This window comes from Xyrauchen texanus, chromosome 36 (genome assembly GCF_025860055.1).
Source record: "Xyrauchen texanus isolate HMW12.3.18 chromosome 36, RBS_HiC_50CHRs, whole genome shotgun sequence".
Taxonomy (NCBI): domain Eukaryota; kingdom Metazoa; phylum Chordata; class Actinopteri; order Cypriniformes; family Catostomidae; genus Xyrauchen; species Xyrauchen texanus.
Window position 1 is genome coordinate 26527202 of NC_068311.1, and position 23927 is coordinate 26551128.

The following is a 23927-nucleotide window of genomic DNA, read 5'->3' on the forward strand; positions in this document are numbered from 1 at the left end:
CACATATTAGCTGTGCCATAGAAGATGTCACTAGGCACATAAATTATAGAGTCACCCCTTCCTCCCTCACCAATCACATTTTCCTCATCTCATCTCAGCTCATCTTTCTCCCTTCTTTCCATCTCCCCTCCTCATATCTCTTCTTCTTTCTGCTCCTCACCACCAGGTTCATCTTAATGTGTATTTTGATCTAGTATTAATGGTTCTTATAGGAATATTTGTTCCCAAAATGTCAGATTACCTGGAAACATTTTCCATCCAATGCCTCTCTTTCTCTATTTTGATAGGCTTCATTAAGATCCAGTATTGAGCATTGGGAACCATATGGACCTGAGTCAGGGTAGATGCCATATTTAAAGATTCCTTCCATTTAGTTTAGTTTTCTTTTGTGGTTTGGTTTTTGTTGTATTTTTTTTTGTGTGTGTTTGTGTGTGTGTGTGTGTGTGTGTGTGTGTGTGTGAGCGTGAGCGTGTATTTATCACTTTGTGGGGACCAAATGTCCCCATAAGGATAGTAAAACCTGAAATTTTTGACCTTGTGGGGACATTTTGTCGGTCCCCATGAGGAAAACAGCTTATAAATCATACTAAATTATGTTTTTTGAAAATGTAAAAATGCAGAAAGTTTTCTGTGAGGGTTAGGTTTAGGGGTAGGGTTAGGTTTAGGGGATAGAATATAAAGTTTGTACTGTATAAAAACCATTATGTCTATGGAAAGTCCCCATAAAACATGGAAACACAACATATGTGTGTGTGTGTGTGTGTGTGTGTGTGTGTGTGTGTGTGTGTGTGTGTGTGTTTGTGTGTGTGTTTTTATTTATTTATAATTTTTTTTACGCTTCTAGGTGTCACCACAACATAGGCACAAATATTACTGAGTGGACCTTTAATGTTACACAAATGAAAAGGAGGAGAGAAATACTTTATAGTCTGCTTTAATAGGTTCAATGTTTCATTATACCTAGGCACAAAATAGTACACTCCGCGATTAGAAGGTTGCATTTTCACTTTAACATAACATTTTTACTCCACTTATGGTTAGGTTTAGGTTTGGGGGTTGGGGGGTACAGTTTAAAAAATATGCATTCATCTTCACTGTTTAACAGCCCGTACAGCTGAAAACAACTCACTTTTGGCACCCCTCTGCAGACATTTTACCTCGAAAATTTAGCTCACATGCGCCATAAGCCCAACAGCGCTTACCACTTTGGCCACTGTGGGCAGTGTTTCGAATTTCTGATTTCAGCTAAAGAAATGTCAACCTGTTTCCGATTTCACTGTGAGATCAAACTGTTGCCTGAAAAGTAAGTTACTATCCCATTAATTTTAGTTGTGTAGACTAGCTGATTGACTAAGCAAGACTATGTTCTCAACTTGGAAAATAAGTGGCCAACTGACAATTGTGATAAGAATAAGACAATAACTGTTGCTAACATCATTAATAATATTGAAACTGAGGGAGCCACAGTAGCTAGCTACATAGTTACATGTTGCCAAACTTGGGGCACATCAGTCCTATATTTGCTGAGCTAAGCAATCTTTCTGCACTGTGATCTTAATGTGATCCCTACTACAGGTGAAACTATAGTTATTAACTATAATATATACAGGTGAAACTAATATATTATATAGACTCATTACAAGCAAAGTAAGATATTTCAAGCCTTTATTTGATATAATTTTGATGATTATGGCTTACAGCTTATGAAAACCCCAAATTCAGAATCTCAGAAAATTAGAATATTGTGAAAAGGTTCAGTATTGTAGGCTCAAAGTGTCACACTCTAATCAGCTAAACACCTGCAAAGGGTTCCTGAGCCTTTAAATGGTCTCTCAGTCTGGTTCAGTTGAATTCACAATCATGGGGAAGACTGCTGACCTGACAGTTGTGCAGAAAACCATCATTGACACCCTCCACAAGGAGGGAAAGCCTCAAAAGGTAATTGCAAAAGAAGTTGGATGTTCTCAAAGTGCTGTATCAAAGCACATTAATAGAAAGTGGAAGGGAAAAGTGTGGAAGAAAAAGGTGCACAAGCAGCAGGGATGACCGTAGCCTGGAGAGGATTGTCAGGAAAAGGCCATTCAAATGTGTGGGGGAGTTTCACAAGGAGTGGACTGAGGCTGGAGTTACTGCATCAAGAGCCACCACACACAGACGGGTCCTGGACATGGGCTTCAAATGTCAAACGTCTTACCTGGGCTAAAGAAAAAAAGAACTGGTCTGTTGCTCAGTGGTCCAAAGTCCTCTTTTCTGATGAGAGCAAATTTTGCATCTCATTTGGAAACCAAGGTCCCAGAGTCTGGAGGAAGAATGGAGAGGCACACAATCCAAGATGCTTGAAGTCCAGTGTGAAGTTTCCACAGTGTGAAGTTTCTGTGTTGGTTTGGGGAGCCATGTCATCGGCTGGTGTTGGTCCACTGTGCTTTATTAAGTCCAGAGTCAACGCAGCCGTCTACCGGGACATTTTAGAGCACTTCATGCTTCCTTCAGCAGACAAGCTTTATGGAGATGCTGACTTCATTTTCCAGCAGGACTTGGCACCTGCCCACACTGCCAAAAGTACCAAAACCTGGTTCAATGACCATGGTATTACTGTGCTTGATTGGCCAGCAAACTCGCCTGACCTGAACCCCATAGAGAATCTATGGGGCATTGCCAATAGAAAGATGAGAGACATGAGACCAAACAATGCAGAAGAGCTGAAGGCCGCTATTGAAGCATCTTGCTCTTCCATAACACCTCAGCAGTGCCACAGGCTGATAGCATCCATGCCACGCCGCATTGAGGCAGTAATTAATGCAAAAGGGGCCCAAACCAAGTACTGAGTACATATGCATGATTATACTTTTCAGAGGGCTGACATTTCTGTATTTAAAATCTTTTTTTTTTATTGATTTCATGTAATATTCTAATTTTCTGAGATTCTGAATTTGGGGTTTTCATAAGCTGTAAGCCATAATCATCAAAATGATATCAAATAAAGGCTTGAAATATCTTACTTTGCTTGTAATGAGTCTATATAATATATTAGTTTCACCTTTTAAGTGAAATTACTGAAATTAATGAACTTTTGCACGATATTCTAATTTTTCGAGTTTCACCTGTAGTTGTATATGATGGCGATGGAGGCTTTTCTTTTTTTTTTCTTCCTTTCATAATTTTTTCTTTCCTGACAAGTAACTTTTTTACTCGGACAAGTGATTGACCAATTTACTTGTCCAAAGGACAAGCACGCTCAATGACGAGCCCTGATTGGGCAAAATATATAAACCTGCAGATTCACACACAGGATGGATCTCTGGCTGGAGCTGCAGTGGGGTTCAGAATGCTGGAACAAAATACTGAATGTCATGTGTCATACATCTGTACTGCATATTCAGTTACCGTTCTCATCTACAGAAACTCCAGCATAACTGCAAACAAGTACAACTGGTATACAATTGAATACACCCATATTTCACCCTAAAATGTAAGTCATACAGGTTTGAAACAAAATGATTACGTAATTTTCATTTTTGAGTGAACTATCACTTTAAAATCATTATGATTTCAAGGAAAAGTTATGATTTATAGTCACAACATCAATTTCCCCCTCTCTATCCTACTTTTATTCTGTCATTCTTTATCTGTCTTGTTTTCTCTCAGTCCCCACCCCCTGGGTTGTGTGCTGTTTACTGATTATAGTGACATCGGTTAAATTGGGGCAGAGCACAAGGCACCGATGCAGAAGAGACAGTGATGCAGACAATATTCTGCCACACTGACTTTTTTCACATACACAACACACACACAAACACACTGTTCTGCGCTTTCTTTCTGTCATGTGCTATCTCTCGGCCCCTGGGCCTTAGCTAAGGGGACACCAAGTACCATACTGTAACATCTGTCTCCATATAGCACCTCACACATTTTCTGCCTGTATGCTGTTTTTCTGCCTTTCTCTGCTTTTAAAGGGATATTTCACCCAAAAATCTTTATTCTGTCTTAATTTACTCACTCTCAAATAACTTTTTTCCATGGAACACAAAAGGAGTTTAGCAGAATGTAATTTTTTTTTTTTTTAGAAAGTTCCAAACAATAAAAGCAGACAATAGCTAGGGCATGTGAAGGTCCAAAAATATGCTGAGGGAAACAAAACCGACCAGACCGAGTGGAGAGAACCAAAAACAGGACCAACATGAACCGACCAACAAACATACTGACTGTAAACACACAAGACTGGAAACAAGATGAACTGGCACTGGACAGCAAACATGAGCAGACTAAAATAGAGAATGAAATCAAACAGGTTAATGCTGGGCAGGTGTAACAAATTAAATAATAATGGACAAACAAGGAGGTGGGGTATGACTTAAGACAGAGAGACACGTGGTGATACAGGAACAAAACAAATCCACATGCTCTCACAAAACAACAAAATGGCATGAGCGTACATTGGCAAGGCAATAAGGCAATATACACCCATGCCAACCGACAATCAAGATGAGAGAATGCGTAGCAATGGCAAACAAAGCAATGCCTTGCATTCTCACACTAAACAAAACCTGAATGTAGATCATGCGTCAAAACACCACCCGATGCACGCAACAGGCGACAAAAACAAGACAGGACACCTGTGCGATGGTTCGGCCACACACAATCCCGAAACCTCAGACCGAAATGACCGAAACTCTCTTTACAACGTAAAGAGAGCTCGCGACCCGGGCGCACCGTGCAAAGCGAGCACAACGTGCATCTGCGGTCACGAGAGACAGACATAGATTATTGACTTGAGTGTATGTCACCAAGATGACTCGTGCAATGCATTCACTCTAATACAGGACAAGACATGGAACATGAGTGTCCGGATCCCGACACCAAAACCAAACCAGACAGAAGGGTCAGGATCCAGACACCACGCTCCAGATATGAAACAAGACTGACCGAAAACACAAGACAGACATGGGACGATAATGTCATGGTCCTGTCAGACCAAACTCATTACTGATAGAGTGACAGGACTGTGTAAGCTTGCGCATGGCATGTGTGTAGGGCTTTAATTTAAGTCTGTTTCCTATCCAAAACCGATCATGTATCTTCTGAAGACATGGTTTAAACCACTCGAATCAAATGGGTTACTTTTATGCTGCCTTTATGTGGTTTTTGGAGCCATAGACTTACACTATATGGACATAAACACGTCATACATCTGTTAAAATATCTTCGCATGAGGGTGAGTAAATGATGAGAGAATTATCATTTTTGGGTGAACTATTCCTTTAAATGTTAAACTGAATGAAAAAATCAGAACATTTAAACCCAATATAGACAAAAACTGTGAAGTCGCGCAGTCCTCCATGTGACGTTTTGGCACTATTCTCTGAGTGTAGGAGTCAGCCAGGCCAAACTTTCCTTGGCGAGACTCTGTATTGATTTGTGTGGGAATGGGCAGGGTGTGTGCGTATGTGTGTTTATACGTATATTGCTTTCCACAGCCTACAGATGCAAGTGAAACTCAGCAGCAAATGCATACATCAATCACTACATCTCATGGTACAGATTCATCCCCCTGTATTTAGTTCAACAGGGCTGGTTAGTTTATTAATAATACATTTTAAGGCCAGATTTTTAGCAGCAAACAGAGATTTCTCTGTATGTTTGTCTGGTTTGCTCTTTTTCCTCTAGACTGCATATAATCTGTTCATGTTTGGTAGTGTGAGTTCTCTTTGGTGATGTGCATTAGATATGGATTCTAGGATTAAGGCCTGTGTCTGTATCAATTATCAATGAGCTTTAATTATTCAACAAGGTGATTCGCAAAAGGACTGTAAATGTGTTTGGATGTTGACAACCTCTTGGAATGTGACAGCATGAAAGTACAACAATACGAACAGGGGTCAGTCTATTTTTATTGTATTGTTTTCTCATAAGAATTTTTGGGGAAACAACTGAGACAAACTTGATACTTGTTGTTCTTAATGAAACAACTGATAATCTCTTCTGAGGTATGAAAGAGCAACCTCTGAGCAATACAGTTTTCTTCCTGGGTGTTCAACACATTACATATTTATTTCCCTCTCTCCCTCTTTACATCTTTTTGTCTTTTCCTCTCATTTTCATTCTCTCCTTCCTGCTTTAGACTTTTTTAGCATTTACGTCCTCCAATTGTGTTCTTCCTGTTCATTCCATCCTCCCTTTCCTCTCTCACTTCTTTCTTTTCACACTGTGCCCCTTGAATATTCATGGCCATTCTAATTAGGCTGCTGAGTGTGGGAGAGGCTTTAACCAGCACTGGCAGAGTGAGAGAGGGAAGGACAGAAACTGAAGGGAAAGGAAAAATAATTTATACTTCCTGCTTCTTACTCTGGTAGATTTCCATTTTTATTTATTTTATATATAGCTATGTTTACCAGATTTTTTTTCCCAGACTCAAGCAGCGGTTATGGGTGAACATGGGCATCACAATTTCTCACTGTAGGAAAAGGAGAAAAAGTGGGAAGGAGGGAGGAGGGGGAAAGAGCGGCAGCTGGCATTTGACGGTGAAGCATGCCTTTTTAATGAGCATATTAGTCCTCCACAAACCCACTTTCCTACAACCACTGCTCAGAAAGAGAGAGAGAGAGAGAGAGAGAGAGAGAGGGGGGTCAAGAGGTGGTAGGTTGTGGGGAAATGAGAAGGGTCCGGATGAAAACAAGAGAAGCATCACAAATAAGCTATTTCCAATATCACCAGTGATTCTGCCTGGCAACAGTGAGATTAAATGGAAAACAATTGGAGACTTTTGTTTAAGTCTCCTCAAACTTTCTTCAAATTAAGTTCAATTACCACACTTACCGGCTATCTTGGAGACGCCTTTTGCAACAGTCTGGTAACGGAAGTAAAAATTCCATAAATGTTTTCCATAGGGGAACTGATTTTTAACGATACTGTATAAACGTTTACAAACAGACCTACCATGAGCTCAGTGGGTGTTAATCGATGGTATATGCTTCTTTTGAAGCCATCAGTCCATGTTATTTCATCTTCATTTAAAAAAGATGACTAATTTAATAGCGGAATTCCTATTTTTTATTTTTTTTTCGGTATTATTCATGTCTATTTTGTCTTCTTCTCCCTTTAAGGAGAAAGAAACTTTAGGAGAAACTTCTGAGAACAAAATTGATACTTAATTGAAACATAAGAAATATCTCCTTTACATATCCGGAGCTATAAAATAGCAACCTCTGAGCAATAAAATGTTCCTCTGGGTTCCTCTACATAGCTAAGTCCTCAAGAGGGGTGGATATTAGGAAAAGTTACAAAAACAGGCCTTCAGATGTGAAAAACATCCTCTGCATCTCGCATCAGCATCTCCCAACACCAACGCAATGTTTGTATAGTCATTGAGAGACTGTGAGTTATCAGGAGTCTTTTATGTCCAAATATGCTTGTATTATTACCGGACACTTCAGTCAGCCTTTTCTGTCTGCTTTGAATGTGAATAGAGCTGAATTGAAGGAAAGCTATCATTCATTCATAAGTGTGCAGAGAGCGAGGGAGGCAATGAAGGAATGAGTGGCTATTGTCGGAGGGTGTAGATGTGCTATTGTCAGGCGCTGAGTAATTCTTTGCGGCCAACAGAAGAGAGAAGAATAGAAATGATGGTGGTGGAGAGAGGTGAAGGGTGTTATTGATTCCATCAAGGCTCTGTTCATTTCCATTCATGCCCAAGTCAGATAGTGCTGTTAATACAGCATTCAGTGAAGCCTTAAGATTTAAGAGGATGGCTGTTTTATTACAGTTCAATCTTAATTAGTTCCTCCACATACACATGCGCTCACACACACACACACACACACACACACACACACACACACACACACACACACACACACACACACACACACACACACACACACACACACACACACACTATGAGTAAAAGTCAATTAATTGTTTGTTATGGCTGCACTCTGATGCAGTCGTTGTGATTTTTATATTTTTTTGTGTTTAATTTATTTTCTATGTAGTTTATGCCTATATAAACAGAGTGTTGTCCCTCGAGTGTTGTCCCTCCTCGGAGGGACAACACTCTGTTTATATAGGCAGAGGGACAACACTTTGTTTATATAGGCATAATTCAGTGAGGAGCATCGCAGTCCGGCTGGAAGCTTATGCCCATGCTTCAGACAGTGGCTCATGAAGTATCCAATGCATCAGGAAGGACCAGAGATGGATCTGGTAGGCTCGGGATATAATCCCAAGGTTTAGACACGTAAAGAAATTGAATTAAATGAGCGTAGATGCCATTCAATTTAAAGCAGGGTTAAAGAATAAGAGACGTGTTTCGGTTCTTGCAGATCTAACAAAAGCAGCATAGCTATGAATCGATTGATAAATTAGGTGTATGCCTGGCTGAATAGATAAGTCTTTAGTCTAGACTTCAACTGAGAGAGTGTGTCTGCGTTCCGAACACTGCTAGGAAGACTATTCCATAGTTAAAGAGCCAAATATGAAAATGATCTCTCTCCTTTTGTGGATTTTTATATTCTTGTATTGTTAACAGGCCTGAGTTTTGCAATCGTAATGAGCACAATGGATTATAGCTTGACATAAGTTCACATAAGTACTTTGGAGCTAGACCATTCAAAGCTTTGTAAGTAATGAACAGAATTTAAAAATTAATATTAAACTTAAGAGGTTGCCAATATAACGGCGATAACATGGGGCTGATATGATTATATTTTTTGGTTCTAGTTTGCACTCTCGCTGCTGCATTTTTAACCAACTGAAATGTATTAATTATACCTGCAGAACATCCACCATGTAATTCATTACAATAATCTAGTCTTGAGGTTATGATAGATAGATAGATAGATAGATAGACAGACAGACAGACAGACAGACAGATACTTTTCTCATTCCTTCCCTCCCCACTTTTCTCTCCTTCCTCTTTCTGTATGGCTGAGTAGGTTGTTCATTTTCCCTGTTGCAGGTCTGGGTTTTGCGGCCATGTACCATATGTCACATTACTATTTCATTGTTCTGTGTGTATCCATGGCGACCCTTTGGGCATCTACGCAGCCTGGTGTAACATGATGTGGCATTGCGAGGTTAGAATGACAGCGTGCTATGTTATGTTTGGACTAGAATGTTTTGGCACTGGTGTACCTTCATACTGTTGCTTCTGTGTTAAAGGAATTGTGCTGGAACTGTCCATGGTACTGAATTGTGTCTGCCCTTTGGTAAAGTTGCCATTAGTAGTTCTGAAATTTGGATTAGTGTGCACTAGTGCTATCCATGATGCTGAAAACTTTTTTAACTATATAAATATTGTCTCCTCCAAAGGTGACTCCCACACAAGCACACAGCATCATGCACACATACATATGCACAGTTCTCCATATCCTGTCCCCGACCCATTCACTGATTGCTCTAATTCTAGTCAAAGGGGCTAATGAATCACACTGAAGACATATTTGTGGGTTATGGTGCTATTTGTAAGTCACCAAAATACAATTAAATGGGATAACCCCACCACCAGCAAGCCAGACACTTGCATACACTATTATTTACGCACTCTCTGTGTGTATGCATATATAATACATACTGTATGTGTAAAAAGCTTAGATATCAAAATGCAGCAAATTAAGTTTAACAAGGCGACTCTACTTTGATATTGACAATGCAGTGATGATGGACTCTTTGTCCCACACACACACACACACACACACACACACACACACACACACACACACACACACAGTGATTAGGGCAGGTCAGTACGGAGTATGCACTTGGATATATACTAACATAGATTATCTCTCACCAGGCCCCAATGCAAGTAAAAATAGCCATTTGTGATTTCTCATTTCAAAATTTCAGAAGTTGAAAGTTCAAATTGGACCCTGTCTGAAAGAGTTTTATTAGTATGTTATCAGTACAAAGAATGGTATAATATAAGGACTCCTTAGAGTGTATATGTATGTCTATAAGAGACTGAGATAGCACTCTTGAGTTTTTGAACCATTTACTGTTGAATCCAGGAAAAAAAATCCATGTATTAATAGAGAACATTAGACTCGAGTCAGTCAGGGGCTGTCAAATCACCATCCACAACAGCACTACTAAAGCTACCATAGAAACCTCAATCACCTTTGTCTGCTTTCCAAAGAATAATATCCGGGTGGCCCCTGTCCCCTCAAACACACTCGCATGGATACACATTGTCAGGACAGGGAATGTGGGACAACTTATATCGGATGACTGGAGTGAGAGGGCGAGAGATCACCCACACCGATGTGAATGAGGTTCTCAATAAGAGTGAGCCAGAAGGTAATATTATGGAGACAGAAAGCTGGAGAACAGTTTGAACCAGTAAGTACTGGTGGTTTGGCCCATGGTGGTCAAATTCCCAACCTAAATGTCATTGAGCAGGAAACCATGCTGTTGTTTGTGTCATTTGAACTCAGGACAGTTCACTCAGAAGAATTTTACTCAATAGAAGACTTTTCTTTAAAGAAAACAAATAGTAATCTTAAGTGTTTCTTGTAGTGACAGTTAAAGTGTACAAGATGTCATGCTATATTGTGAATATAGCCAATTCTAAAGGTCGTTGTTGGGCATGACATACAGTGGAATGCTTGCAACAGCTTCAGCCATGCTTATTTTCACAATATAGCATGCACTAAAGTGCCTTATTACTTGTTTGAAAAGGTTCCTGCAAAATGGGCACACGTTTTTATTAAAATGTTATTTTATTAAGCAAATAAAATATGTGTGATCCTTCCAATAGATGATATAGTGCCTGAAATATTAGCAAAGGTTAAATGCTAGGGTATACTTAGGTATCTTTGCATGCCATTCTGTCTTGTGCACAGTGGAGTGGTTACTCCCTTTAAAACACATACAATATGGTACTCTTTTAGCACAGTCAGTTCAAGGTGCATACACCAGCTAGGTGCAAAGATATAGACATTTCATGCATACTGACAAAATTCACGTCATGACTGCATGCAGAAAACCAAATTATACTTTGTCATCAGTAGTTGGAATAACTAGGCTGCACTCGAAAAGTCCATGCGTGCAACTACGCAAGATGAAATTGCATGCGGAAAAACAAATTTACTTTGTTCTATATACTTGGAAAAGCTAGGCTGCACACAGAAAGTCCATAAGTACTGTGCTGAAGATGAAATTTGCGTTGCGTGCACTGTGCACAAGACATAATTGCATGCGGAATACGAAATTTACTTTGGCCTTATTACTTGGAACAGCTAGGCTGCACGCAGACAGTCTGGACGTCCTGTGCTGAAGATGAAATTCACATTACGTGCACATGGATAACCAATTTTTATTTTGGCTTTATTATTGGAAAAGCTAGGCTCCTCTTGGACAGTCCAGAAGTATTGTGCTGATGGTGAAATTCACACAAAGACATATCGGCATGTTGAAACCAAATTTTACTTTGGCCTTATTACTTGGAATAGCTAGTCTGCAAGTGGACAGTCTGGACGTACTGTCATGATGACGAAATTTGTGTCACATGCACTGTGCGCAAGACGTACCGGCATGCAGAAAGCTGAAGTACAGTATACTTTGGCCTTAATAATTGGCCTCTATATGTGCGGTGGAGTGATATATGCAGTAGATAGGTGAACAGGTATTTCTGTGGTAACTGCTACTTTCATGTTTAGGACAGCTGGAGTGCTGTATTGACCAGTCTGCATCTTGGACTGGAACTATTCGTTTTATGAAGTCCATTTTATAACAAGGCTTGGCATTATTACTGAAGAACCACCCTCAGAATAAGAGTCTGTCAGGTGTGTGTGAAGTGTAGGTGTAGCGTGTTTTGTTGTAAGGCAAGGCACAGTGAGTGGGAACTGTAGAGATGTCTCCAGATAGACCATATTACACAATGGATGATTTGGCTGAATATTGCTTACAAAACCAGCAGTGCAGTTTCTGTTTGTGCATGACTATTTGTGTGAAAATATAGACTTGACAATAGAGCCCTGTTTCGCTTCATCTCTCTATCTCTGTCCCATCGCCAACTGTCTTCCTTCACTTCATGACATTGTTTTTATCTTTGATCCCCCCTCTCTCGCTTGCACTCTTTGCTAGCTTGATTTTTGTCAGCTGTCCTTCGTTAACGGTTTTCTGCCTCGAAATGGCACTGGTTCCCGCCCGCAGTCAATCCGAGCCCCGGCTGGCCTGCTTCTCCATGTGCCAGGCTCTCCGTGCGTGCCCAGGTAGACTTTTTGTGGCTTAACGAACAAACGAGCGTTAGCATCCCTTCCATTTACATCCCTCCCTCTTCCTCTCGTTCCGTTGTTGCACATGCCACTGCAGCGCCCCCTAACCCGCGTCACGTGAGCGCGGGGGCCCTAGCAACAGCGAGAGAGAGAGGGAAAAGTGGAGCGAGACTGGCAAGGAAGAGAGGGAGAGAGGGAAAGAGGGAGGGGGGAGAGACGCAGAGCATTAATAAGTAATGGGCCGAACAGTTTGAAACCCGGTCCTCGTTTGCATTGCAGCACCGCCATGATTTGCATGGGAGCTCCAAGAGCAAATTCAACAACAGCCTCAGCCCACACCCCTCACATTACTGTTTCTGTCTCCCTCTCTTTTCCAATCCTCATCCTTTTCTGATCATGCATTCCTCTTCCAATTGTCTCCCTCTATCTTCTGTGGTTGTTCTTATTCGTGATATTTCAGATTTTCATTTATCTCATATACATCGTCTTCCTCCTCTCTTGCCTTCTGTTTCATTCTGTCAGTCTCCGCCCCTTTTTCAGAGTCCCTTGTCATCATTGGCACTCGTGTGTTACGATTTTCCTTTTCGTTTTTCTATTTTCTACACCGTTGTGCGCTTCACCTTACTGTTTATATACTGCTACATTTTTGTCATGTTCTCCAGTAAAACATATCTAAACATTCTTAGAACAAGATCAATTTATTTGAGAACAAAATGACACAATATGTTTTGAGAGAAATCTAACAAAATGAAGTAATGATTATGCTTATATATATATATATAAAATTAAAAAAACTATTTGCCAATGGGGTAAGCTTAAGAAAGAATTGTCATTCATGTGCACTGAATGGGAATACTCTTTAATACCTCATATTGAGCAAGTTACATGCATTCAGATTGGGGGAGCCATTTATGTCTTTTAATGTCCATATGTCAAATTTGGACATTAGAAGGTGTTATTACATTGCATACCCATATCCAATAACCGAACTAGTAATGAAAGTTTGGGCTGTTTCTGTAAAGGATGCTTAAACAGCGGTGTAAGAAAGTAGTTCTACACACAAATGCATTTTAAGGACAAAAACTTGAAAAAGTTTTCAGTTAAAAACATGTACATATTGTAACTGTGCACTAGAGAAAAACATTATCTTACCTTCTGTTTTTTAAGTCAAAGATTTCCTTGAACTGTTCTCTTGGCCAAATGTATAGGTGCGCTACACTGAAGACAACTTGCATCTAAACTCAAACTGTCTCTAAACTCCAATATACTTGCTTAACCCTGGCACTTTATTGGAGTGGAGAGAGAGCTTGCACACTCATGGTTGCCAGATTGTGAAACTAAACCACAACATTGGCAATATTTCCAAACAGTGCAAGTATAAAGATCTGATTGAGTGATTTCACCTTTTCATATATGGCAGCCCCAAGCATGTCGAAATCTAATTCTAATTGGTTATTTGCCATTTTTTTAAGTTTAAAATGATTTATCAGTTATGTTTATCACTCGCATCCCCTCACAGCCGCCCTCAACTCGGGCACTGGTTTTAAGCATTAGCTCACAGAATTTGGTTCGATTTCTCTGAAAACAAGATTTTATATCTTATGTTATTGCGCTTCTCAAGTAATTATTTCTTGTTTTAAAGGGATAGTTCACCCAAAAATGAAAATTCTTTATAAACTAAGGGACGAGTCGACATTACATTCTTTGGAAAAGCTTAACTTGTTTTGAACCGAAAACATTGCATCTCATTATTTACTCACCCTCATAATTCACACGGCTCCAGTAGTTAAATCCATATCTCCAGATGCGATATGATAGATGTGAGTGAAAAACAGATCAATATTACAAAAATTATTTCCCCAATTTGGAAAGCCCAATACCCAATCTTCTCTCTAAGTCCTCGTGGTAACGTAGTGACTTGCCTCAATCCGGGTGGTGGAGGACAAAACTCAGTTGCCTCCACGTCTGAGAAGGTCAGCCGCGCAGCTAATCGTGTGGATTGTTGAGCATGTTACCGCGGAGACATAGCGTGTGTGGAGTTTTCAAGCTATTCTCTGCAGCATCCACGCACAACTCACCATGCGCCTCATCCGAGAGTGAGAACCACATTATGGCAACCACGAGATGGTTACCCCATGTGACTCCACCCTCCCTAGCAACTGGGCCAATTTAGTTGCTTAGGGGACCTGGCTGGAGAAGATCAAAATTTAAGTCCTTTTTAATATACATTTTCCTTCCTGTCCAGTAGGTGGTGATATACCCAAAGAATGTGAATCGACAAAAACAAAAGAAGAAGAATATGAAAGTGAAAGTTGAGATTGACAGGAAAAATGACTTAAATATTGATCTGTTTCTCACCCCCTGGCAAAATATATACATATTATTTCATGTTTTAAGCATGAATCTCACTAAATTATGTTAAATTACTCAGAAACAAGACTTAATATATCTTATAAGTTTGCTTCTAACAGTAAATAATATGTGTGTGTGTATCCTATGGGAGTCTGTGTAGAGTGAGATGTAACTGGAAGTTTGCCATGCTCCACACATAAATCCAATTCCACTTTTTTTTCCCTCTCTGACATGATGCCCCAGGCTGCCCACGCTACACATTCCAGCACTACCACAGAACATAGAGTATGTGTAGTACACTCAATCCCTTGTTTTAGACAGACCTTACATGCCCCCCTCTAATCCCACATACACACACACACAAACACTCCTCAAGGCAAAGGAAGACTAGACAAGAATTGATCTGCATTCCCAAACAGAACTGATAGCAAGGAGATATGTACTAATATGTGAATAGCTCCTCTGTCTCTCTCTTTCTTTTTGTCTGTCTCTGTTTTAATCCATCAAGTTCAGTGTTCTGTACACTTGGGTGTATTCTGTACACCCAACGGGTCACTTCTGTATAGTCAAATGTCTCTTGTACACTCTCTCTCACTTTCACACATATGCACGCACGGATACACACACACACACACACACACACACACACACACACACACACACACACACACACACACACAGTTTGGTTTCCATGTTTTATGGGGACTTTCCATAGACATAAATGTTTTTATACTGTACAAACTTTATATTCTATCCCCTAAACCTAACCCTACCCCTAAACCTAACCCTCACAGAAAACTTTCTGCATTTTTACATTTTCAAAAAACATAATTTAGTATGATTTATAAGCTGTTTTCCTCATGGGGACCAACAAAATGTCCCCACAAGGTCAAAAAGTTCAGGTTTTACTATCCTTATGGGGACATTTGGTCCCCACAAAGTGATAAATACACGCTCACACACACACACACACACACACACACACACAAATGTCTTTAACTGCTAAGCCATGACATTTATCTGCTATTTGCTTTTAGTGTACATGCTCTGACACATTTAGCTTTGGTGCTCATGCAGGTGATCAGAGTTTAAATCTGGCTCGCTACATTTACAGATAGCAAAAAATAAGAGAAATATAGAAACAGATAGATGAGTGAAAAAAAGAGAAATAGAGATGATAAGGAGTTACTTCAAAATTAAAGGTTCAGTAGGCCTTAAGTTCTCCCAAAAATGTATATTCCGTCATTGCTTACTCAACCTCATGTCCTTACAAATCCCTATTACTTTCTTTATTTTGTGGAACACAAAACCAAAAATGTTCTTATAACAGATCTCTTGCACTCTTAGAAGGAGGGATTTATACATTCAGACAAACAACTTGCTTTTTAGCAGTCACAGATTCTCTCTCTCCATTTCACTGTCGTGCTCCCTCTTTTATCACTCTCCCTAGTGCTTCAGAAACAGGTGTTAGACATTATAGCGCTCAGGTGTGTATCCTTACCGCTTTCCCTCTCTCCGGATGAACGCTCGACCACGCCCCACGCCACATAGCCCCACCGCCTGACTCAGGCCTTTACATCATTACCTGCCCGTAACCCAAGCGGAACCTCCAGATACCATACCTCCACCAGTCCAATTGCACACTTCTTGGGGTTTGCTGTGACTCCCGCTCGTCGCAGCGAACTCAGAAGAGCCCTCAGATGCATGTGCCACTGCCAGTCATTACTGTATATAATGATGTCACCCAGATAGGTGCTGAAATGTAGCCGGGACCCTGATCAAATGAACAGAAGTGTCACAAATTGGTGTAATCCATATTTAAAACAAATTAAACAAATATTTTTTTTCACAGAACATCAACTTTAAGGGTATCTGCCAATAAGCATTTGTCAAATCCAGTGTAGAGTAAAAGCGAACTGTGCCCAAATGATCGCGCAACTCATCAATACCACATATTGGGTATGCGTTTAGACACTGCATTGACTTTTCTATTATCCACACAGAATTTGTACTGACCTGTCGCTCTTAGGGACTAGAACGACTGGGCTGGAACAATCACTGTGGGATTGTTCTTTAACTTCCATATCGAGCATTGCATCTTATTCTCAAAGAAAAAAATTTACTTGTGTGCAGAAAGCTGGTAGGTATGAGTGTGTACCACTACCTCTGGTGTCGTCTCAATGTGGTGCTCTATGAGATTTGTGTGCCCAGGCAGAGGTGAGAACACGCCTGCAAATTCTTTTTGCAACTCTGCAACCTCTATGACTTGAGACGGAGAGAGGTGGTCTCCACAAGGGACCGGCGTGACATGATTGGCTTTTAACTTCACCTCCTCCCCGAGCTCCTACCTTTCTGGAAGTATGGTTTCCAATGTCACAGGGACTGCTTCCGTCCATAATGTCAGGATGTTGAGATGGTATATTTGACGTGCGTCACCTCTATCTGTTCGCCTTACCTCATTATCGAGATCTTCTACACATTGTGTGACCTCAAAAGGCCCTTGCCACTTGGCGATCACTTTAGAGCTTGATGTTGGGAGTAATACAAGCACTTTGTCTCCCGGTGCAAATTCCCATAGCTGAGTGCCCCCCGTCATAGAGTCAGCTTTGATGTTCTTGAGCCTGGAGCACCTCCTGAAACTGACGATCCTGGTCCTTGCGAAGCTCAAGCAGGACCTGATGTTGTGAATGGTGCATGCTGGTGAGGGACTGGATGACTTCCGCCAATGGTGAGGACTCTATGCCGGCGTATACTTCCTCCAAACTCCCGGGTTTCAGCACCAATGTAACAGACCTCTTGCACTCTTAGAAGGAGGAGGCGAAGGACGGGGAGCTTTTAGGTTTATATATATCAGACAAATAACTCATAAGCAACACAGACTCAGCAGGTGTGTGTTCAGGGCTCTCTCTCTCCTCGTCACTGGCGTGGTCCATCTTTTATCGCTCTCCCCAGTGCTTATTGCAATCAGAAACAGGTGTTTGATATTATAGCACTCAGGTGTGTACCATACTGCTTTCCCTATCTCCAGACAAATGCTCGACCATGCCCCTCCGCCACAGTTTTCTTCTGCCGTTGGTCGCAAATATTATTCACATTTGCCACCTCATGACACATCGTGCCACATTTTACAACAGTGAGGTCAAACCGAACCAAAAACAGCCCTAATGCCCCTGAACTTTCGTTGTATGGAAAAAAACAGTGTAAACATATAGCAAAATTTCTACTTTTTGTGTGGAACAATAAAAAGTGTTTATTTGCTGCCCCTGCCATTTATTCACAAATATTATTGTGTTTTGAGTATATTTTATTACATATGTGTTGTGATCGATCACGACACGCCAAGTTCGAGTCTTAAAATTCAATCTGTTCCTTGCAGAAATCAATCATTTGTCTTCAGAAGACATTGAATAGAGCCCATAAGTCGGTTAGAATACATTTATTCTATATTGATGGATCTTTTATGTCTTTTTTGGAACTTATCAGCCCTAGTCCCCATTCACTTCCATTTTATGGAAAAGAACAGTGAAAAAATTCTGCCAAATTTCAAATTTTCTGTTCCACTGAAGATAGCAAAGTGTACTGATTTGAGTTAATTATACAGCTTTTTCTGTTCCTTTAATATTTCACTTCTGCCTCTTTGCCCAATGGATTACAAAGACAAAAACTAAGAAAAACTGGAAGAAAGACTGAAAGAGGGAATGAGAGCTTGTATCCCTGGTCGCTGATGTTTAATTCACCAGTCTTCAAAATGAGATGGATTGCAGTGACTGCGATTAAACCAAGACTACTCACTAACTACTGTTACAATCCCCCCTCCCTCCCTCTCTCCCTCCCTGGTCGTTCGCTCTGGGTGAAATGTTGTGACAGTGTTGCGCTGATGTTGTAGGGGGTTAAAGTCACCAAGTGCATATTATCCTGTAAGGCTTAATGCGCAGGTTGGAGCGTGAGGGCCGACTCTTAAATTACAGTTTTCCAGACCTAGCACTCAGCATGACAACAATACCCACTCACACACACTTTTACACATATGTGTGCTTGGGCTTAGCTGTCCTTCAGATATTCATTCAACAGTATATTTTGTGACACAAATAATCAGGCATCCCCACACACGCACGCACACAAACGCTGTGTGAACGTACTTCATTTCATTGTCTTATCACATGGCCATGACATTCACATAGATACACACTGAATTTATCTTTGTTTTTAGCCATTGTCTTTGTAACAGCTACTATCTGTGTGTGTGAGTGAGCTGCTTGTTATAGTGATGGAGTGTGTATGTGGGCCGTCGAGTCAAGCTTGTCCTCTTCTGCTTTGGGTGAAGCTCTTGAGCTATAAAACACATCGATCGCCATCCTTCACAGACACATACACATAGAGTATTGCTCTTCCCACAGGGTAATGCTGCTTTCTATAGGAATGTTGTTGAGTTTGTTTTGAATGTATAAGTGTGTCCTAATATAGATGGTAAGCAACCACACACAAGCACATGAACATGTTTGATTTCTATCATGGTAGGAACTTTCCATTGGCTTCTATTGGTTTTATAGTGAGCTAATGATTTTCTTTATCCCCTAACCCTACATCAACCCTAAATCGGACCCTTTTTTTTATATAAATTCTTTTGTATTTTCAATACACCTTTTTCTATGTGGGGACTATTGGCTGGTCACAGTGTCGCTGATTTCAGATTTTCTCATCTTTGTGGGGACATTTGGTTGGTAAAACATTCACATGGCAAGTAGTTGCCTAATGACACAGTCTCTAAATACAACACCTTTAGTATCCATATGCAGAATAAACACAAAGACACTCTTACATTTTTAAATGAGTCACAGTTTGGATGTCTACTCCAGATGTTGACCTATAACTGGGGGGTTGTTCTCAAAGCGTGTTTATATCTGTGTTTGTGTCAGATTTGTGTGTATTAAGAGTTTTTACATTTCCAGTCCAGTTTGTTTTCTTATAAAAGTGTAGTTAGCCCAATCGAAATTGCCCTGGCTGCCTGGAGAATCTAGGACATATACACGCAAAAGGACTGAGTGACTGTTCTCAAACACTGACATAATTTGCTGTTGTTATTGTGCCTAGTTATGTGCAATTCAACAGAAGAAACAATTACTCTTTTCCGCTCTTTTATCTATGTATTATGAAAGTGTCAAGGAATATTTGAGATACTTATCTCTATTTATTCTGGGCTCTATACAAGTTGAGCTTGCCCCTTAGTTTGTAAAACCAAACATGAATCATGTTTACAGTAATGAAAATACAATGAAAATCTATGGGGCAAGCAACTGGAACAGGATAAGCATTAAAATGCACTCTTTTTTAAAGGTATAATCAAAAGACATAAACATTATGTGTTATTGTGAAATTACACTCTGTTTACACGGAGAAAAAAAAAAAATCACACACAGGTATAGATGAAATATAACTAGAAATTCATCCACCTGGATAAGTAGTCCCACATTATAAAGACAATTTGACACCTCAAATACGAAACATTTTCGTACAGGTCAACTTCTATATGTGTTTGATCAAAATTACAAGCTGCACAATTCTGAACATTTCTTTTAAACCCTTGAGAAGGTCTTGCACTGTAGACATCCTTTGTAAGAGTTTTACTGTGAATCGATGTGTATGACATTTTTTTCTTTTGCTGAACACAAACAAATATTTTTAGAAGAATATCTCAGCTCTGTAAGTCCTCACAGTGCAACAACTATGGATTACTTTTATGCTCTCTTTATGTGCTTCCAGAGCTTTCAAATTTTGGTCACCATTTACTTGCATTATATGAACCTACAGAGCTGAAATATTCTTCTAAAATGATTGTTTGTGTTCAGCAGAAGAAAGAAAGTCATACGCATCTGGGTTGGCATGAGGGTGAGAGAAATTTCATTTCTATCGGGAAGACACGCAGGCTTGAGTGAAGTTTGAGATGCCATTTATTTGATAGATGTAAAACGGGAGGTAATGTCTCTCTCTTTGGCGTAGGCCCCGTCCGGCAGTCCGAGGGAGTTGTACCCGGAACCGTCATGTCCTGCCGGAGATAGGAGGCAGGGGCGAGGAGCCTACCCCCCTGCGGGACAGGGCTCAACTGGTGGTGGTGGGGTGGTGGAGGTTGCAGTGTTAGCACACCGAAACAGCAATGTGATAGATTGTGAGCGGACTTATAAAACAATGGCTTACGTGCGATTGGCTAGGAATTACCCAGCTAACGATGTGATTATGTACACCTGCTGGTCTTCCCGCTAGAACTACGCTCCGCTTCCATTTATGGGGAACTGTCCGTTTAAGAACACACATTGTAGTTCACATTTACTTTAAAATAATGTGCATTAAGATTGCTGCCTTCCATGAAAGTCACACAAAATTCAATACAAACATCACAAAAAAAACTTTTTGTGTATCAGAAGCATTCACAGCTAAAATGTTCTGGATTAAATATTAACTATGTCTGTAATGGCAGACCCACACTTATTCTGGGTAAGTGCTGTGATATAAAATACAGCTTTCATGGATATATAGATTAATCAAAGTGGAGTAAGACCTCAATGATGCGAAAGAAACATGATGATAAAACACTGTTACAATAACATACACATCAAATATTAACACACTCTCTTTCTTAGTCTGTTATGGATTGTTTGCTGTTTTGCTATGATTGTTTTGCTCCTTAAAAACACTTGTAAAAATCTCATTACATATACACATAGGCGTAGATACAGATATGCAACAGAATGTATGTGTTTATTTTGATATGCAGTGTCTGTAGATATTTTTCTGGTTGATTTGCATCTCATTGAACAAGTTTTCTTACCTATTAGAACCATTGAATTTTCAGAAAAGTCTAAAAATGTCTTATTTTTTAGCCATTACTTTTAACAAATTAGTCCGAAGGTAATTTTTAGTGGATGAAGTCAGTTCACTTGAAGTTCACACAGATGTGGACCACAAGTGCAGTTCAAAACTTTAACTATGGATATGTTCCCCAAAATTTCACAACCTGAAAGTGATCAAATGTTATATCTATTGCTTTTTTCATTTAAAACTTAAAACATCTTTGCCACCTGTTTGATATATTGTTATAATGCAATGACATTTAAATAGTTCATGATGTGGTTTCTGTGTCCAAACACTTTACTTTTTGGTACATCTGTATGTTAACATCCTCACTTCTCTGTTTTCAGGTAACAGGTTTTTCCTGACATCATACGGGGCCCTCTACATATCTGACGTTCAGAAAGAGGATGCCCTTTCTACCTACCGCTGCATCACCAAACACAAATACAGCGGAGAAACCAGGCAGAGTAATGGAGCTCGTCTCTCTGTGCTAGGTAAGCATGAATGTTCATGTGGGTTTATTGGACAGTTGCCACATTTTTGTAATGTTTGTCGATCTCAGTGCGTTAACTCTAATTACATTATTGGATTTGTTACTGTCTTGAATGCTCTTATTTGAGAAATAATATAAAGGTCCCACATTCATGTAATTCAAAGTCAGATATTTGTCATATTGGATCACCAACCAGCCATTTACATCCTGTATCTTTGTTCAGATCAGTTCCTACCATCAGCTATGTTAAGTTGTTTTGTACTGCTCTTATTTAATGGGGCCATATCATACATTTTTATCATACCATTTCCAGACCAAAATTTCACTTATAATGTTAGTCAAGTTTTTTTGTATAATTAAATTATAATTATTTCAACTTTTTTTATAGTTATAAGTTATAAAAAATTATATAAATTATAAATTATAAATATATATATATATAAAATTGTACCTGGTATCAGTCATAACTTTAAAACCACCTGCCTAATATTGTGTAGGTCCACCTTGTGCCTCCAAAACAGCGCCTGAGATGATTTTCTTCTCACCACAATTGTACAGAGAGGTTCATCAACATGACATTTCCATCCACAGAACTGCCACGCATTGGATGTTTTTTGGTTTTTGGTACCATTCAGAGTAAATTCTAGAGAATGTTGTGTGTGAAAATCCCAGGAGATCAGCAGTTACAGAAATACTCAAACCAGCCCATCTGGCACCAACAATCTTCCATGTAATTATCTAATCAGCCAATCGTGTGGCATCAGTGCATAATCAGCAGTGCATAAAATAATTCAGATACGGGTCAGGAGCTTCAGTTAATGTTAACATCAACCATCAGAATGGGGAAAAAATGTGATCTCAGTGATTTGGATCGTGGCATGATTGTTGGTGCCAGATGGGCTGGTTTGAGTATTTCTGAAACTACTGATCTCCTGGGATTTAAATTCTGAATTTAAGTACTGATTACCATTGTCCCATGTCTAACAATAATGTTGAGTGGTACAAAAATCATCTGCAGCCTGAAACTGAACTTTTGGTATTAAGTTTGGACTTAATGCACAATAGAAAAGATACAGGATGCTCCCTTACTCCCTAATTAGTGAATGACTTAACCTCCAGGGTGCTGTCTGTCTGCACTGGTCTCAGAACAGCTTCAAATGCAACCTATTTTCATCCTAACTCCATATATAGCCTCTGAAAGCAATTTTTTTCTCAGTGTGGTAATGCACAGTAATATAGGATTTCTTATGAAAACCTTGTGCTATTGTACACATTAGTGTACACTGTGTTTAGCAGCGAGGCGTTTTGCAAAACATTGTTCAAATTTAAAGAATGACATAACAGATGAAACTAGAGAATCTGATCTTTTGACTCAAATATTTTTTAATGTAAAAACGCAATTATGTTTCTTCTCTGATGTAGTTTTGTTAGCGTTTCTTGCAAAGACAAACTCCGCTGTGATCAGCGCCATGTTGTTTTGTCACATGACCCTGCACATCAGAAGTATAACCCTTTGCTGACAGCGCAGAGTCTCCTAAACTGGGATCAGTCAGTTTAAATGAATTAAAATTACGCAATGCTTTTAGCGATGCCAAAACACAATGTCCACACATGTGGACGCGGGGTCGAACAAGGTTAAAAGCTTTCTCCTGTCTCCTTTCTCTCTGTCTTCAGACCCCACTGAATCCACGCCCTCTGTGATGGACAGTTTCCAGTCAGGGGAGGTGCAGGTGGGCCGCAGCATAGAGCTGCCCTGCATCGCCTCCGGTTACCCCAACCCCACCATCCGCTGGCTCAAAGATGGGAGGCCGCTGCCTGCTGACTCCCGCTGGACGCGGCGACTGACCGGGCTTACAATCAGTGACCTTCGCCTGGAAGACTCTGGAAACTACATCTGTGAAGTCACCAACAGCTTCGGCTCCAAAGAGGTCACGGGACACCTTAACGTTATTGGTGAGGAGAGAGTAGGAAAAAGAGAGAGATTGGAGGGAATGATTGTTGATGACAATATTACACTGTTAGTT

General features: G+C 40.0%; 1 protein-coding gene across 2 annotated transcripts in view; it reads left to right on the plus strand.

Annotated features, from left to right (window-relative positions):
- LOC127629686 (cell adhesion molecule DSCAML1) overlaps positions 1–23927 on the plus strand; it is a 171421-nt gene that overhangs the window by 79357 nt on the left and 68137 nt on the right. For both annotated transcript variants that reach the window (XM_052106891.1, XM_052106892.1), the window contains exons 4-5: positions 21758–21904; positions 23578–23856. In XM_052106891.1, the coding sequence (XP_051962851.1) occupies positions 21758–21904; positions 23578–23856 (426 nt within the window). The remainder of the gene's footprint in view (positions 1–21757; positions 21905–23577; positions 23857–23927) is intronic.